Genomic DNA, 15,174 nt, shown 5'->3' with positions numbered 1-15,174 from the left:
ATATCTCGAGAAAGAGAAGAGATAGGGTGAGGAGGAGTGTAAAAACCCATGCGGCCACCACGTCAGATTGTTTCAGAGGTTTCCTTTTTTAATTGCTCAACAATGAGGTTGTGGGAGATAAGGATGAACAAGGGAAGGCCTTATTTGCAAATGTGGAGAGAGGTGCGGGCATCTTTTTGTAAAATTGCCATAGTTTGCTTTCTATCCGTCAGATATAGATCAAACGGTCTATCTTGCAAGATGGCAGGCACACCATCATCACCAACTCGTTTTTTTATAAGAGTAGAGAAAAAATATTCAAAATGCTCCATGAAAACATCGATGTTCTAACAAGGTTGTTTGTGGAAGCATATTAAGCCCTTAATTTTATATTTTTCGAGATGGATGCGAATGTCATTCCATCACAAAAAAACTGCACGTAAGTAGAAAACTAAGAAATGCTTGTTTAAAAAATTGATTTTTTTTCATTGTTTTTGCTGTTTTGTGGGTTTTACTATTCATATGAGGAGCATTTGAGCTCGAGATTAGAATGAGATATTATGATTTGGTTATTCTTTTCCTATTTTTTTCTTAAAAATATTATAGTGTGTTTTTTAATAAAAATTAAAAATTTATTATAGAAAAAAAAATCTATACTTATAAATAACGTTGAAATATTTTTTGACTTGATATTCACTTATTTTAAAAATGTATATGGAAATAAAAAATGTTTGTCTTTCAACAATAGATCACTTAGTTATAAAATGTTTCTGTAATAAAAATATGTATGTGCATTTTAAAAAAGGATTACAATTTTTTAAAATTGGAAAATATAACTTTTTAAATTTTGTTTAATTGAAAAAGTGTTAGTCTATTTTAGAAAAATATTTATACAATATTCTAAAAAATTATTCATTAAGAAACATGTAAGGTTTTAAAAAATTGTACATGTATTTGAAAAATGTTCAAGTAGTTTAGAAAGTATCCATGCCTTTTAGAAAACATTTATATGATTTAGAGGTGTTCGCATATTCTTTTAAATGTTCTTGCAATTTTTAAAAGTGTTCACCTCTATTAAAAATACTCATGTAATTTTTATAAGTGTTTGTAACTTTTGGGAAAGGTTCTTGTAATTTTAAAAGGTCTGCACATATTTTGGAAAAATATTCATGTCATTTTAATAAGTGTTTGCCTATTTGAGCCTTCCACCAAAAGAAGGACCAAAATCCACTTGTGGTTGGTCTTGAGGTGACCACCGAACCTTTAAAAACTTCAGAAGATCGCACCACAATGCGGAAGTTTCCAGAAGGACCCAAATCACCTCGAGTCCCAACAACTCCAAGAGTATAAAGTTTGGTATGCTGCAAGAAAGATGATCACGATTTGTTTTGGTGAAAGTGTAGATCCAGGGTTTCTATTGGAATCCTTAGAGATTGGTGTAATTTGTTCAAGGGAATGTAAATGGAGCGAGCATTTTCAAGGTCAAGAATGGTAGAAAACTCATATTTGATAGATCGGGCTGGAAGTAGAAGAAGGGGTGGCTTATATATCTCCCATCAAATTCATCTGTTGCCCTCACTTACAAGATACCCCACACATACTGTTGTATAATCTATGTGTATGCATTTTTGTGGTGGGATTGGCATGAAAAACTAGTGTGAAGACCCTCCCCCCCCCCCAATCTCAAACCCTCTTAATAGGCTCTGCCACCTTCCCCTCATCTACACAAGCAACTTTTATAACTGGGCGAGATGCAACATAGCAACATGAGAGACATAACCAACAACCAGAGTAGAGGAAGAGAGATCTAGAGGAGAATTGCTTAACTTAAATTCGTTCCGAGTGTAACCTCTCGTAATAGGCTCTGCCACTCGTACATCACATCATCGTAATAGGCTCGTAGTAGAGGAAGTAGATGATGTGATGTACGAGTGCAACCGCTCGTAATAGGCTCTGCCACCTTCCCCTCATCTACACAAGCAACTTTTATAACTGGGCGAGATGCAAAATAGCAACATGAGAGACATAACCAACAACCAGAGTAGAGGAAGAGAGATCTAGAGGAGAATTGCTTAACTTAAATTCGTTCTGAGTTTCTTTGCAAGATGATCCTACATTCCACCATCGACAACACCGACTTTAGATCGAGAGTCCAACTTGTGAAGCTAAGGTTTCTAAACTCTATTTGTAGCTCAATATAGAGATCACGATATGTTTTATCCTACATTTTTATCGTGGCAAACTACAGTATTATCGATATTATCCCCTTTCATTTGTCTTTGTGTTTGGTTGTTAGTCTTCTCTCACGTGCAAGTAATTCTCCTAGGTGTGGGAGATGCAGGGATTTGTGAGATTTATTTGTTCATAATCCTTATGATGATATTTTGTCAGATTATTTTGATGATTAGTTATTAGGTTGGTTATCCATGGCATGTGTAATGCTTGTTCTCCAATTCAAGGGCCAGGCAACATGATCCAAATACCTACATGGGTAATCACTTATTGTCCAACAAATCCGCGACCTCCAAATACATGTTCTGGAGTCAACGAGGAATGAAGACAATATGAGGAGCACGAGAAGCCACAATGCCTAAAGCGTTGGTCTGGTCTAACAACATTAATTACCGAGCCGATCACTCTTGATGGTACCGAAAGGCAGGGCAATAGATCATACAATCCCGGCAGGAGCAGTTTGGCTATTTAAGGGTGTCTCGCCTACCGAACACAAAATATAACGGGTAACATCACAATACCAGGTAACTTCACATTACCGTTGCATAAGGCACATTCTTTGTTCATGAAGAACTGAACCTCTCCATTGCAGGAAACACCGTTTACATTTTGTGAGCAGTTTCACAAAGATTACATCGATCATTAGTGGCAGCTACATGATTTTTTTTCTTAAAAAGGCAATATTCATTTTGATTATGTGTTGCATTCATGCCCTTTTTTATTTATTTAAATTCGAACCTATTGTTTTGGAATGTTGTTCAACTATGTGGTGTTGAGCGTGAAAAGTTTGATTTATATTGATGCAAAATTTAAATTCATTCATAAATAATAGCAAATTGAAATTCAATTATAAGTAGTATTTTCTGCTATTATTATTATATGAATTTATATCTTTTGCTATGAAGTGAATTTGGAGCTGAAATTATGCCATCCTACATACGTTGTGTACTGCTTGGCATGAGTGGTTCGCTATCTCCAAAAAGGGTCTACAAAAATACATACGTCGTGTAACTTTTACCAAATCACTTAATTATTCATGGAAATTATGTACAACTTTTTGGCTGTGCTTGGGAGCATGAAAGCATCCCATGGCATGGTAGCACTTCATGACATGGAGTGTAATACATTGACTAGTTAGATTTTTTCTTCCAATGATTAGCAAGAATGAGGAGGCCATGGAGTGTAATACATCGACAAGCGAGCCTGGGGTACGTAACTTATGAAACAAGAGATTCCGTGCACCCAATGCACCCCCACTATTTTGGGCCGTTAGATGAGAAACTGACGGACAAGATTAAGGCAGAATTGGGGTATGAACATATTTGGCGAAAATAAAATTATATTTCATCAAAATCAACCCGTGGTTCAGTTTGCACCATGATTTCATTACAGTGGGCTGATTTCGATGTAACACGAGGTCTGTATTGACAAGCTACCATACTACAACAGTCAACAGTGGAGGGTGGGTTGATTGATATAGATATAAAACATGAGGTATGTTTTGCGAATAGGCCAACGACCCATCTATAGTCAAATCACATCCCTTTATTCTTCATCTAAAGATCCAAAATTATATGGAGCATCCGGTGCAGAGATTCCTCTGTTTCACATGATACATTCCCAACGAATCTAAATGTTAAGCTTAAAAACACCCGGGCCATAAATTTCCTGATGCAATTTTCACATCTGAAGTTCGTTTCGAACTTTATGAAATCCTTTGTAGCCTAAAGCTCATCTTTGGAAAACTAGAACCCAGTTTTAAAACTATTCTAATTCAAACTAATTTCAGTTCTGAAACTTTGCTATCCCTCGTGTGAGCTCCGGCCCCACGGGAAACCGTCCTCCGGCTGCTCTCCTGCATAAACAAGAGACGCAGCCAGGTCAGTCACAACAACACAAGCCTCTCTGCAAGCCTGCACAAGCAAACTAATTAAATCTACATGGTACAATCATCTCGCAGATATCACGGCTCAACTGACCATACCCACGCAGCCCTCGCAGCTGCCTTGAATCCTCGGCATGCATGCTCGGTCGTGAGCCGTCAACCTGTGACGTTATTTTTCTTCTGTTTTCTCTGCATCTCACGAGCTAAAAATAATGCAGAGAAGTACTCCTGACTGCGAGCAATCATGAGAACCTGATGATTAGTCTAATTCGTTCGTGGCCTAGGAAAGCCCCTTATCTTTCCGCCCACCAATCTCAAACTGGCGACCTTGTCTTCTTCCCCTGACGCAGACGCCTGGGACTTGGGAGCTAGCGGCGGGCGGCGGCCACGCCGGCGGCGGTCCCAAATAATGCAACGCCACGCCGGCCGGCAATCTCGTGGGTGCTTGACAGAGACCCGAGTAGCATGCATGGCATGGCATGGCACCGAATGCTGGAATGGCACGAGACCGAGAGGAGTGTACTGCGCAATACAACTACAGTACAAGCGGAAGGTCGGTAAGTGACAAGACTAATCGCGAGATGCCCCTAAGATTCCACTGGCATAGGCCATGGGCCATGGGGCATGGCATCCCCTCTCTCGCCGCGCGTGCATTTAATAGCCCGCCATGGCCGTAGCTCGATCGCCCAGTCCACCAGCAGACCTTAACTGCTCGCTGATAATTTACAGTATACTTTTGCTACTAGCTAGCTGCCAGTTCTTTCTTCGGGGTGAGGGTGGTATGGTTAGCATGGAAAAGTGGAGGAGGACGGTGGCGGCGGCCGTGGTTGCCATCATGGTCTTGGCGGCGGCGGCGGATCAGGCGGCGCCGCAGCGGATTCTGCTGGACACGGACATGGACACCGACGACCTCTTGGCGCTCATGTACATCCTCAAGCAGAACCGCTCCGAGTTCGAGCTCAAGGTACGTGCAGCGCTGCGGTGGCCTGCAAATTACCAGCGATATGATCTACTTTGACTACCTCTTTCATTTCCTTCGTCGGATGCATACGTGGTTTCGCATTAGCTATGTCGATCGGTAGTTGGATGCCTTCCACCGGTTGATTTAAGACGGGAATCTATGCTTTCTAGCCCCATTTGACAAGACGTTGTCGGTTAACCAGCATGCATATGGCTTTGTGACATCAACCACTGCACTAATTATCAAGAAGTGGAATGAAACAAGTCGATGTTAGAACTTTCTGCGTAGTTAGATATGTTCATGACTGAAGCATCAATGCAGCAAGACAATTAAATCGTGATCTTGATCGCTAGTTTAAAAGAACGACTGTTCATACATAGGAGCGACGTGAGATGACTAAACATGGCCAGACAAAACCGTGCCTGTTGACTAACCATGTAGTTGTACAGTAGAACAAATGGACTCTGACTGCACAAAGAATCATGTTCACGAGTTTTGCTACACCTACGGACTAATTCCACGAAATTGAACTTACGGGCCAAAGGTGGCAACATCTGGTTGGAAACACAAGGGAAGGGTCCACAAAGTGAAATTCAAGGGGGTGGATTATTAGTGAGAATTGGCTATCCAATTATGAGTTTTTTTTGTGGGTACTTTTTTAAAAATCGTAGAAATCGACAGGTTTTGCGCGTTATGTAAATTTATGTTGTTTTGCTTTCTACATCATTGATTTTTTTTCTCTCACGACATAAAAAGTATTTTTTATGAAAATTTAAAGCATATAGTAGGCATGACAATTTGCGTGTATTTTTTTTCAAAAAATTGCCATTTTCAAGTACTTATAACAATCTGCTGTTCATTCCTGGAGCGGTACGACAAATATTTATTCCCTGAAAGAATAAAAAACATTGCATTTTCCAAATTAGACCTAAGGTGTGAGGACAAGCATCATCTTGTTACCTGAATTTGCAACTCATGCGTCCTCCAAGCCAAGTTTTCGATCACTACAACGTCCGGAACCAGATACCGATCACTTTCTAAACGAGTTGAGCTACAACTGTCCCCGAGACACTGGTTGCTTGCCAAATTCGCATTTGTGCAAGGAAACGAACGCAGAACCTTCTAACTGCAAACTTTGACCTAATAAAATAGATCGAATTTGGCTGGCCTGTGGCAGTGTCATTAGCCAGGCATAACTAAAGTACGAGCTAGTGATGTAGACAAGACGGTGATGTAGAATCTTACCTTTTGCTTACTATATTGCGCTGCCACATTATATGTGAGCCGTATCTCCCGAAAGTAATCTGGCCAAAGGAACTTATGTGAATAACAAAATGTATTTCCCACGGTTGGTCGGTTGGAGCATTGAAGTTGGTGTATATATGTTTACAGCTTCTGATTCCTTTTCTCATGCTCATGGAAGTGGGCACTATGATAAACTTTCATATTGTTCTCTCTTATTTCGTTTTTATCTGATTAGAATATATCTGAACTATTGTTAGCATATACTTTTAGTCTACCACTTCCTGTGCTTTAGAAAAATATATCTTTCTTGAAGAAGTATACTATGCATCTATGAGAGAGCAAATAAAAATGTCAATAGAAGCTTTTGTCTTATTGGAAATTCCACTTGCTGATGTTACTGGAGTGATGAAAAATGTGGAAGAAAATCGGGAAGTTGATATGAGTTTACTTGGAGAAAATCCGTGACACATAAGCTGAATCTAATGCCTAAATCCTTCTTTTGATGATGTGGCTCGACGTGGGAGAAGCTCAATGTTAGAATGTGCCATATATGCGTGTGCAAAATTTGCATGTGCACACACTAATAAATATTTCTAGTATAGTACTTTGATTTTCTTGGTTACTGTATATATACTTGCAATACTAGCAGTGAATGTTTTTTACACTTTGAAAACTGTCTCAATCTCTAAATATAAAATTTGGGGGAATCTGAACTCTTTTTTGAGGGGTGGCGGAATTCGAACTAATTCTAGCAAAAAAAAAAAGCCCATTCCCAAAGTGCTCAGGCAGGAAGCCGGCCCAAATACAAAGAAGCGAAGCGTAGCAGGTTTTCTACTTGTGGTGGATTTGGGCCGTGTGCTCATAATTTGTGAACTGTGGACCAGTCACCCACTTCCTGATTGTTCGCTCAAAAAAAAAAAAACAGTTCCAGATGTCGACGAAGTCGGCCGCCGTCGGCGAGGATGCGCCGATGCGGCAACGCGCCCACGGCCATGCGGAGCTACCGAGACTTGGTAGAGTACTAGCATGCGTGGCAGTGAGCGATGCTGAGGGCGACGTCTGGCTGCGAGGACCAAGGTGGCGGCGCGGCGTTGGGATCGGGTGCCGGCTCATCGAAATGGGGTGGCGATGGTGGTCCTCCCCTCTCCTTTTCCGCGGAGCCGGTGGCCGCCGCCGGTGAACGACCAGCGCACGTGGCAGGGGGCGCTCGAAGTGATTAAGTTGAGTCTTCCTCGTTCCCGGGGAAGAAAGATAATTAACGGTGAGAGACCGGGACAGCTAAGTTATTTCTGTTTATTCATTCTTCTCGCTGACCACTCAAGAACAATTGAAAGACCAAATTGTAGGTGGTTGTGAATTTGTGATCTTGTTACACTAGGGTAAAGCTATTGTACTCACTACGGTTCTGCAAATCTCTGACGACACAGTTTCATGATAGCAGTAGATGACTAGACGGTTCTCTTGCAGTTGCTCACAAGAACATGATAAATTGCTTCCCTTGTATGCATCTGCAGGCAGTTACCATCAATGTGAACGCGTGGAGTGATGCCGGGCATGCTGTGAATCATCTCTATGACATCCTCTACATGATGGGCCGCGACGACATTCTGGTTGGCATTGGTGGCGACGGTGGGATATCAGATGCCGGCACCATATATCCCAACGTTGGCGGTTATTTACCTCTGATTGACCAGGTATGTGTTTCCTCATACAGTTGCTGTGCTGTTATACTACGTGGTATAATTTATCAAGCAAAGACATCTAAATCTTGTTCTAGGTGATTCTCTTTTTCAAAATGTAGGTACTAATATACAGGTTAAACTTTAGGGGATCACAACTGTCGGGGACTGCCGGTACAGAAAAGCTGTTCCTCTGGAAGGTGGTGGACGGTTGGACATTGACACAAACTGGGGAATTAGGAGGAGCTTCCTTCCGCAGGTATATGCCGCGTGCATAATTTTACATTCCCCTTTGTACAGGTATTGCATTTTGATGTTCAAAAGATTGGTCGATTGTCCACCACTGCATTATCTCGCAGCTTAATCATTCTATGAAGCAGAAAGAAGTCTGAACAACTGAACAACCGAGATGCAGCTATCGTTGATTTAAAATCCTTAAGTCACACATAACATTTTCCAAACAACACGCTTTGCTCTGTTTTACCTCCTCTTTTGCATCCTAAGCTGCTGCTCATTTTGCTGGAACAAAGGAACTCAAGAGTTATCGACAGTTTTCCCAGAGCTCCATTTGTGTTACTGTTTTAACTATTTTTCTATTGTTAGGAATTACATCCATTCACTAGATCATTTTCTCTGACTATTTCTGCATATATAGATTGAAAGACATAAATCAAAAGTTGTTTATTTGTCTAATGTCTCCGGAAACTGGTCATATTTGACCTGATGTTTGGGTAGTTTTAGGACAAGCTGATTATGGAGAATCTGTGGTGATAAGTGAAAACACTGTCTGATAAAAGGACACAATATACAAAATGTTTTTGTTGCCCTCACAGAAAGAATATGTATATCGTCCGTGGTGAACCAGTCCTGGGGACAAACAATGCAATTTGAGGAATACTTATGATATGAAACCATCACATTAGTGTCCTTTCCGTAAGAAATATGAAGTGGTACTCTGCTTATCTGTGTATTCATTACCAGCTCCAAGTTACCTATTTTTAATCTATAAAACAGGGAAACAGAAGATATATACCATTTCAGCAACCTACAACACAGCAAGTAATGATCGACACAATATCTGCTGGCCCTACAACCGTCATTCTCACAGGGTCACATACAAACTTTGCCATTTTCCTCATGACTTATCCACACCTGAAAGGAAATGTCAAACACATATACACTATGGGTGGTGGTGTGAGATCGAAGAACCCGACAGGTTGCTGTCCAAAAGATGTTACCACAGCTTGTACACCACAGCAATGCGGTGATATTGGCAACCTGTTTTCTAGTTACAGTACCAATCCCTATGCAGAATTCAACATATTTGGAGATCCTTTTGCTGCATATCAGGTATACGTCTTAGATTTCAAAGAGGCTGTCTGTCTTACCCTTTTTGTTTGCTTAAACTTTGAAAGTGGAATTTCTTATTTCCGACAAATCTGTATCTCTATATTTGGAAATTCCTCCCAAGAAGCAAAGCCATAGTCAGGTCTCATTTCTTGCTCTAGTTTCTGTCATACATTCTTAGGCTAATGTTAGTAAAAAATTCCATGCTGACATACACGGTAGATTTATTACTTCCCTTTTGTGATTAAGTGCCTGCACAATCATATTGTAGATTATAGTGTATATAGCTATATATAGAAGAATTCAGAATAAGAGTGAATTTGTTTCTGTATCGAAGCTGGGAGTTAGCACTACTGATGGGGTAGCCAGCTTGGGTTCAATCCTTACTTCTCACTTAATAAAGTTCGGTGCCTAGTTCCTCCTAGGCATCCCTCATATTTGTTTCATGTTATAAAAAGCCAGGAGCTATGATTCTTCTGTCGAGATAAGCATTAGGTGTTTGTTACTGGTATATAAACTTGACCTTTCATACTTAATATAATAACTTGATTATACTGGAACCTGTCTTTACTTCACAATTGTGTCTCTTTAGTACGCCAATAAATTATCTAATATGTTACCACTTCAGGTGTTTCATTCTGGCATTCCAATCACACTTGTCCCTCTTGATGCAACTAATACGATTCCAGTCAATGAAGAGTTCTTTTATGCATTCCAACAACACCAAAGTACATTTGAGGCAGAATACTGTTTCAAGTCATTGAAAATGGCTCGAGACACATGGCCTGATGATCAATTCCATGCAGTAGGTTCATATTCTTCGCCCTTGCAAAATTTTAATTCAGTATAACATAGGATTTTTCTTCTTTTTTCCTTATCATTTCCTTTTTGTTTTCTTGGCCTAATGCAGAGCTATTTTATGTGGGATTCCTTTACTTCTGGTGTAGCCATCTCTAGCATGCGCAATGACAAGCTGCATGGAAATGATTTTGCTGAGCTGGAATACATGAACATTACAGTAATAACTTCAAATGAACCATATGGCATATATGATGGCTCAAACCCATTATTCGATGGCCATGCTGTTCCCAAGTTTGGTCTTAAAAAGGGTGGAGTTCATAGTGGTCATGTTCAAACTGGAATTATAGATGGCTTCTGTCTTATAGAGGGAAGTAGGAAAGGAAGATGTGAGGTATGGTATAGTCAAATTGATTTTTACAGTTGCACAATTTGTTTATATAAAATATAGTGGACTTACGTTAATTTCAATGAAGCTACATTAAATTTTCTCCGACCCATATCTTTATCTACCATGTCCTGCTATTGCCCAAAACAAAATGTAAAAAGGGACTGTTTAATGGAACTCAAGTTTGATTCTAACATATATATAATTTACTACCTCTGTTGGGAAATTGGTGATGTTTTAGACACTGAGACAGTCTCCAACACGTATCTTTGACTGTCGCTTTTTACAGGGGCAGACCCAAAAAGGGCTCAAATTTCACAAATCTTTTTAAATACTTGAGAAAAAATGCTTAATTTAAAAAAAATCATAGCAAATGCCCCCACTCCACATTTCTTTTGGGTCCACCCTGACATGTTATACGTATATGTTAACGAAAAGTATGAAATTATATATTACGTGAATACTTGTAGTGAAATGTAATTATTTAATTTATGCCTTACCAATCCAAATTTATTTTATATTGCAAATCAAAGTTAGGAAATTTTGACCGCACATTTTCTAGGAAGTTTTTTGTATTTATGAATGGAGATAGTAATGATGAAATGAAGTAGGAGAATGGTGCAAAAGTTGCTGTTTAATGGTGGACGAAGAGTGTTCCCATGTTGCAAGTGAATTAACAAATTATACTGTGTATGACAAACTACTGGCTAATTATATTTGTTCTTAGGATGGATACACTAAGGAAATTTCTGGTCTAGAAGCAGTCCGTGTTCGTGTTGCCACAAAGGCTAAATCAAATGTGGATAAAAATAGCCGTTTGGATAGGGAATTTTTCAAGAGCTTCCTAGAGGTAAGCTCCACGCGACACGACCTTGCAGGCCGTATGATTCACAACTCACAAGGTTAATAGTTCTCTTCTTTGTAATGCACCGAGACACAAGTTTTGCAATTTCTTGAAAAATATCAATGTAGCCTGTACAGTGCAATTGTCTTAGTTTTAAGGAAAAACAATACAGTTATCACGTTCAGCTTACAACTAATTTGATTCCTTATGTGACAATAGACAAGTTGCATCCATATTCTTTGATAATTCAATTTAACTTCTGATTTTGAGCTTGTTTATCCTACATCAGAAAACCTCCCCAAAATGGATTTGGGGTGAGCGCCACTCCTGAGTTCAGAGTGCCATACCGAAAGAATAAATATTTCACGTTCATTAAGCCAGCCCAGTATTGCTGCTTTACCCTGGATGTCCATTATCATTAGCCTTTTGTACTTACTTAAGAGCAACCTAAATTATGTACTCCAGTCACAGAGTTGTACTACATGGAAGAGTCAATGCACATTGCACTCACATACATGTAATATGAAACAAAATCTGCCTCTAAGCATGTCAGCAATCATTTGTGTGTGTCATATTGGTTCTTATTATAGTAATAGCTGAACTGTGGCCTGCAGGTCTTAACTCTCCGTGATAACACAGGCCATTTCGACATTACAGCACAATTTCCATTCTACAGAGAGGTTCTTTACAAGCCAAACTTTGTTAACAAAAGTAGAGGGAAAGTAACCATCTTTGACATGGACATGAGTGCTGGAGATTTCGTCTCCCTTATATATCTCTTGAAGGCGCCTGTTGAAGAAATAGATTTGAAGGTACCAATTGTCTGCGACGATGCAGTAATGTGCCTCCGTACAATAAAATGATTTTTGTCTCTATTTTTCTCTACAACAGTATGTTTGCTATCATGGCTGTAGGGGATTTTCGTCAGCGGCAATGGTTGGGCCAATGCCGCAACTATTGATATCGTTTATGACATTCTACATATGATGGGTCGTGATGACATTCCTGTTGGCCGTGGCACTTCCACCGCGTTAGGCACTGGAATCCTTGGCTGCAAGTATGTCAATGCTATTCCCCAAGGGAGTGGTGGACTTCTCGACTCTGACACTCTGTATGGACTAGCTCGATCTTTGCCACAAAGTCCTAGAAGGTATCCTTCCACCAAATGACCCACATCTGAGTAATGAACGTGGCCTAATATTTACAACTCTGTTATTTGAATTATTAGGTACACTGCTGAAAATTCAGTAGAACATGGCGCTCCTAGAAATACCGGTAATCCGGAACTTCGGCAACCATTGGCTTTTGAAGTTTGGCAGTCTGTTAAAAAGCAACTTGATCCAAGTGAGAAGATCACTATACTTACCAATGGACCTCTTACAAATTTGGCCAATATTGTGCTCTCTGACAGGAATGCAAGTTCTGTAATAAAGGTCAGTTGTTTTATATCTTTTGGTTTCATGCAGTATGAACTGCATTTTGAACTATGATAACGTCATCTTTAGCACTGTTAATATTGATTACATGTTTCTCTCTTCTGCAGAGTGTATATGTTGTTGGAGGCCATATCAGAGATGAAAATGATTCAAACGGCAACGTGTTCACTGTTCCATCTAATAGATATGCGGAGTTCAATCTGTTTCTTGATCCCCTAGCTGCAAAAGTAGTTCTAGAATCCACTATGGATATCACTTTGATTCCTCTTAGCTCTCAGAGAAAAGCTTCTTCCTTTCAGACTCTCCTTGAATCTCTAGAGTATGCTGAAAATACTCCAGAATCAAGTTTTGTCCTCCATTTGTTGTCATTGCTGCATGACCTGCAACAGAAGCACCAGCTGTATCATCATATGGTACATGTCTTCAGCTCCTTATGTTCTCTGTTATGACTTAATTTAAAAAAAATGTTTTGACCCACGGGCCATGCTCGTATTGTTTTAATCAATACCGAGGATACCAAACCTGCAATGCCACAACTATTCCATCTCAAACTACTGTAGTTTACTTTTATACATGATTCAATACTTATTTTTAAGAAGTACTTATCATATTTTTTGGCCCGCGAATTGTCATAATCATAGGGTATATTTCTGGGAGAACTACTTGGTGCTGTTTATTTGGTGGAAGGATCAAACATGCAACATTCATTATTACTGAAGCCAATAAGCATTATTGCTGACAATACAACAAGCACGGATGGACAGGTGGTAGTCGACGAACAGAGCGCAAATTTGGTGAAGGTACTAGTGGATTTCGATAGCGACGAATATTACAGTCGTGTTGCCAACCGTTTAGGCAACATGGAGCGATCTGCCGTTATTGGTAGTTTCGCAGAACAGAGGGCATCATGGAGCAGGCAACCAGATAACTTGAGAGTACGCTGACTACTTCTGTACAGTATTAGCGGTACTGAAACGAACAGATAGTTCATTTTCCTTACTGGATTAGATGCCCCAGCTTATCGGAAGAGTGTAAGCCCTTTGCTCCTTTGTTGGCATTGATAGGAAAGTTCTTGCAGTTTTTGGACCTGTATGTGACTGCACTGGTACAATAGATTTATCTTTTCACAATGAATGAAATATCTTAGAAGCAACTTTGTTTTCTTCTCATTTTCTCTGCTTCACAAACCACAACCATCATGTGCTCAACGGTATCATATCAAGTTCCCTTGTCGAAGAAAACATTGTCCTCTACAGTTTTCCCTGAATTGCTGCTATGCTTGACTCTCCGACACGACAAAGCTTCAAAGATCTCATTGGAGTATGATTCAGCGGGAAATTCTCGACGGTTTCTGAAAAATATGGCATGTCAAGATCATGGAGCAGCATAAACACTGGACTCAATTGGTCACCCATCTCAAGCAGAACAGATGCGTTGAACTTTTGAGACCGGAGCAGTAAGTTCCTTGGACTCATCCACTCTGGTGCCTTGCAACCACAATCTATTTTTCCACCCATGTTCTCATTCTCGGGGGAAAGAAGAGGAACCCAACAGTGGGTAAAGCTATCGCTTGTCGGAGTTCTCGGCGACTGGTGGATGATTTGTAACCACCCGGGTCAAGCAGGCCGCTGCCAATGGCAGGCAATACGATGGCATCATGGAGATTTATCGGCTCCCCTGCTGTCGCAGAGTTCACCTTGTTGCAATGCTTCATGGGCAGGCACAACCGGGAGGTGTGAGGGCAACTCCAACGCGGATCACCCAATGTCTAGACACGGACTGTACGGACATTTTTAGCCATCCAACACTAGTCATCAAATGTGTGGACTGGTCCGGACATCCGATTTTTCTTAAATCGTTCTCAAACTAAGGGAGTTTTGGGGAAGTCCGTATGTTTTCTGGGCCCACTGTTAAATGTGTGGACTGGTCCGGACATCCGATTTTTCTCAAATCGTTCTCAAACTAAGGGAGTTTTGGGGAAGTCCGTATGTCTTCCGAGCCCACTGTTAGTTGGTTCACATATCTCCACAGACCATGTGTCCCATTCATTGCTTTTTTCTCCGGCCTACTGTTAGTCATAGCCCACTGTCTGACAGTACAACAAATAGGAACCTAAATTCGTATCATACAAGAAGGGGAAGAACAAGACTGATGTTGCATCGTCTGTCCGTGTTTTCATATGCTTCAGCCCGAATTGTGCACATCATTTATTGCCTTTGTAAGTCATACACATCCGAATATATTCCTCAAACGAAGCCTGTGGGCTAATACATCTTGCCAAAACAAGTATACACAAAAGAAGTCCTAGTAAATGACAGTGAGTTTTGCCATTCCCTGTTGATAAGTGCCACATGTCAGGTGCGTGGCACTCCGCCCCTCG

General features: G+C 40.3%; 1 protein-coding gene across 3 annotated transcripts; it reads left to right on the top strand.

Moving 5' to 3' along the window:
- Nucleotides 1-4,780: 4,780 nt before the first annotated feature.
- LOC125517541 (nucleoside hydrolase 3) lies at nt 4,781-14,735 on the top strand. 3 transcript variants are annotated; one of them, XM_048682743.2, is made up of 12 exons: nt 4,782-5,060; nt 7,817-7,996; nt 8,130-8,240; nt 8,996-9,331; nt 9,957-10,133; nt 10,239-10,520; nt 11,242-11,364; nt 11,973-12,170; nt 12,273-12,508; nt 12,587-12,791; nt 12,902-13,207; nt 13,436-14,731. In XM_048682743.2, the coding sequence occupies exons 1-12, from the start codon at nt 4,878-4,880 to the stop codon at nt 13,736-13,738; spliced, it is 2,640 nt and encodes an 879-aa protein (XP_048538700.1). In that variant the 5' UTR covers nt 4,782-4,877; the 3' UTR covers nt 13,739-14,731. The 3 variants fall into 3 exon arrangements, with proteins under 3 accessions (XP_048538707.1, XP_048538700.1, XP_048538717.1); XM_048682760.2 differs by lacking the exon at nt 4,782-5,060 and adding an exon at nt 7,190-7,563 and having other exon boundaries at nt 13,436-14,728; XM_048682750.2 differs by lacking the exon at nt 11,242-11,364 and having other exon boundaries at nt 4,781-5,060; nt 13,436-14,735.
- Nucleotides 14,736-15,174: the final 439 nt, after the last annotated feature.

The sequence above is a fragment of the Triticum urartu genome, chromosome 1A (assembly GCF_056163025.1).
Source record: "Triticum urartu cultivar PI428250 chromosome 1A, HENAU_Tu73, whole genome shotgun sequence".
Lineage (NCBI taxonomy): Eukaryota > Viridiplantae > Streptophyta > Magnoliopsida > Poales > Poaceae > Triticum > Triticum urartu.
The sequence above is the reverse complement of the archived record's forward strand: the minus strand, read 5'-3'. Positions and strand labels throughout refer to the sequence as shown.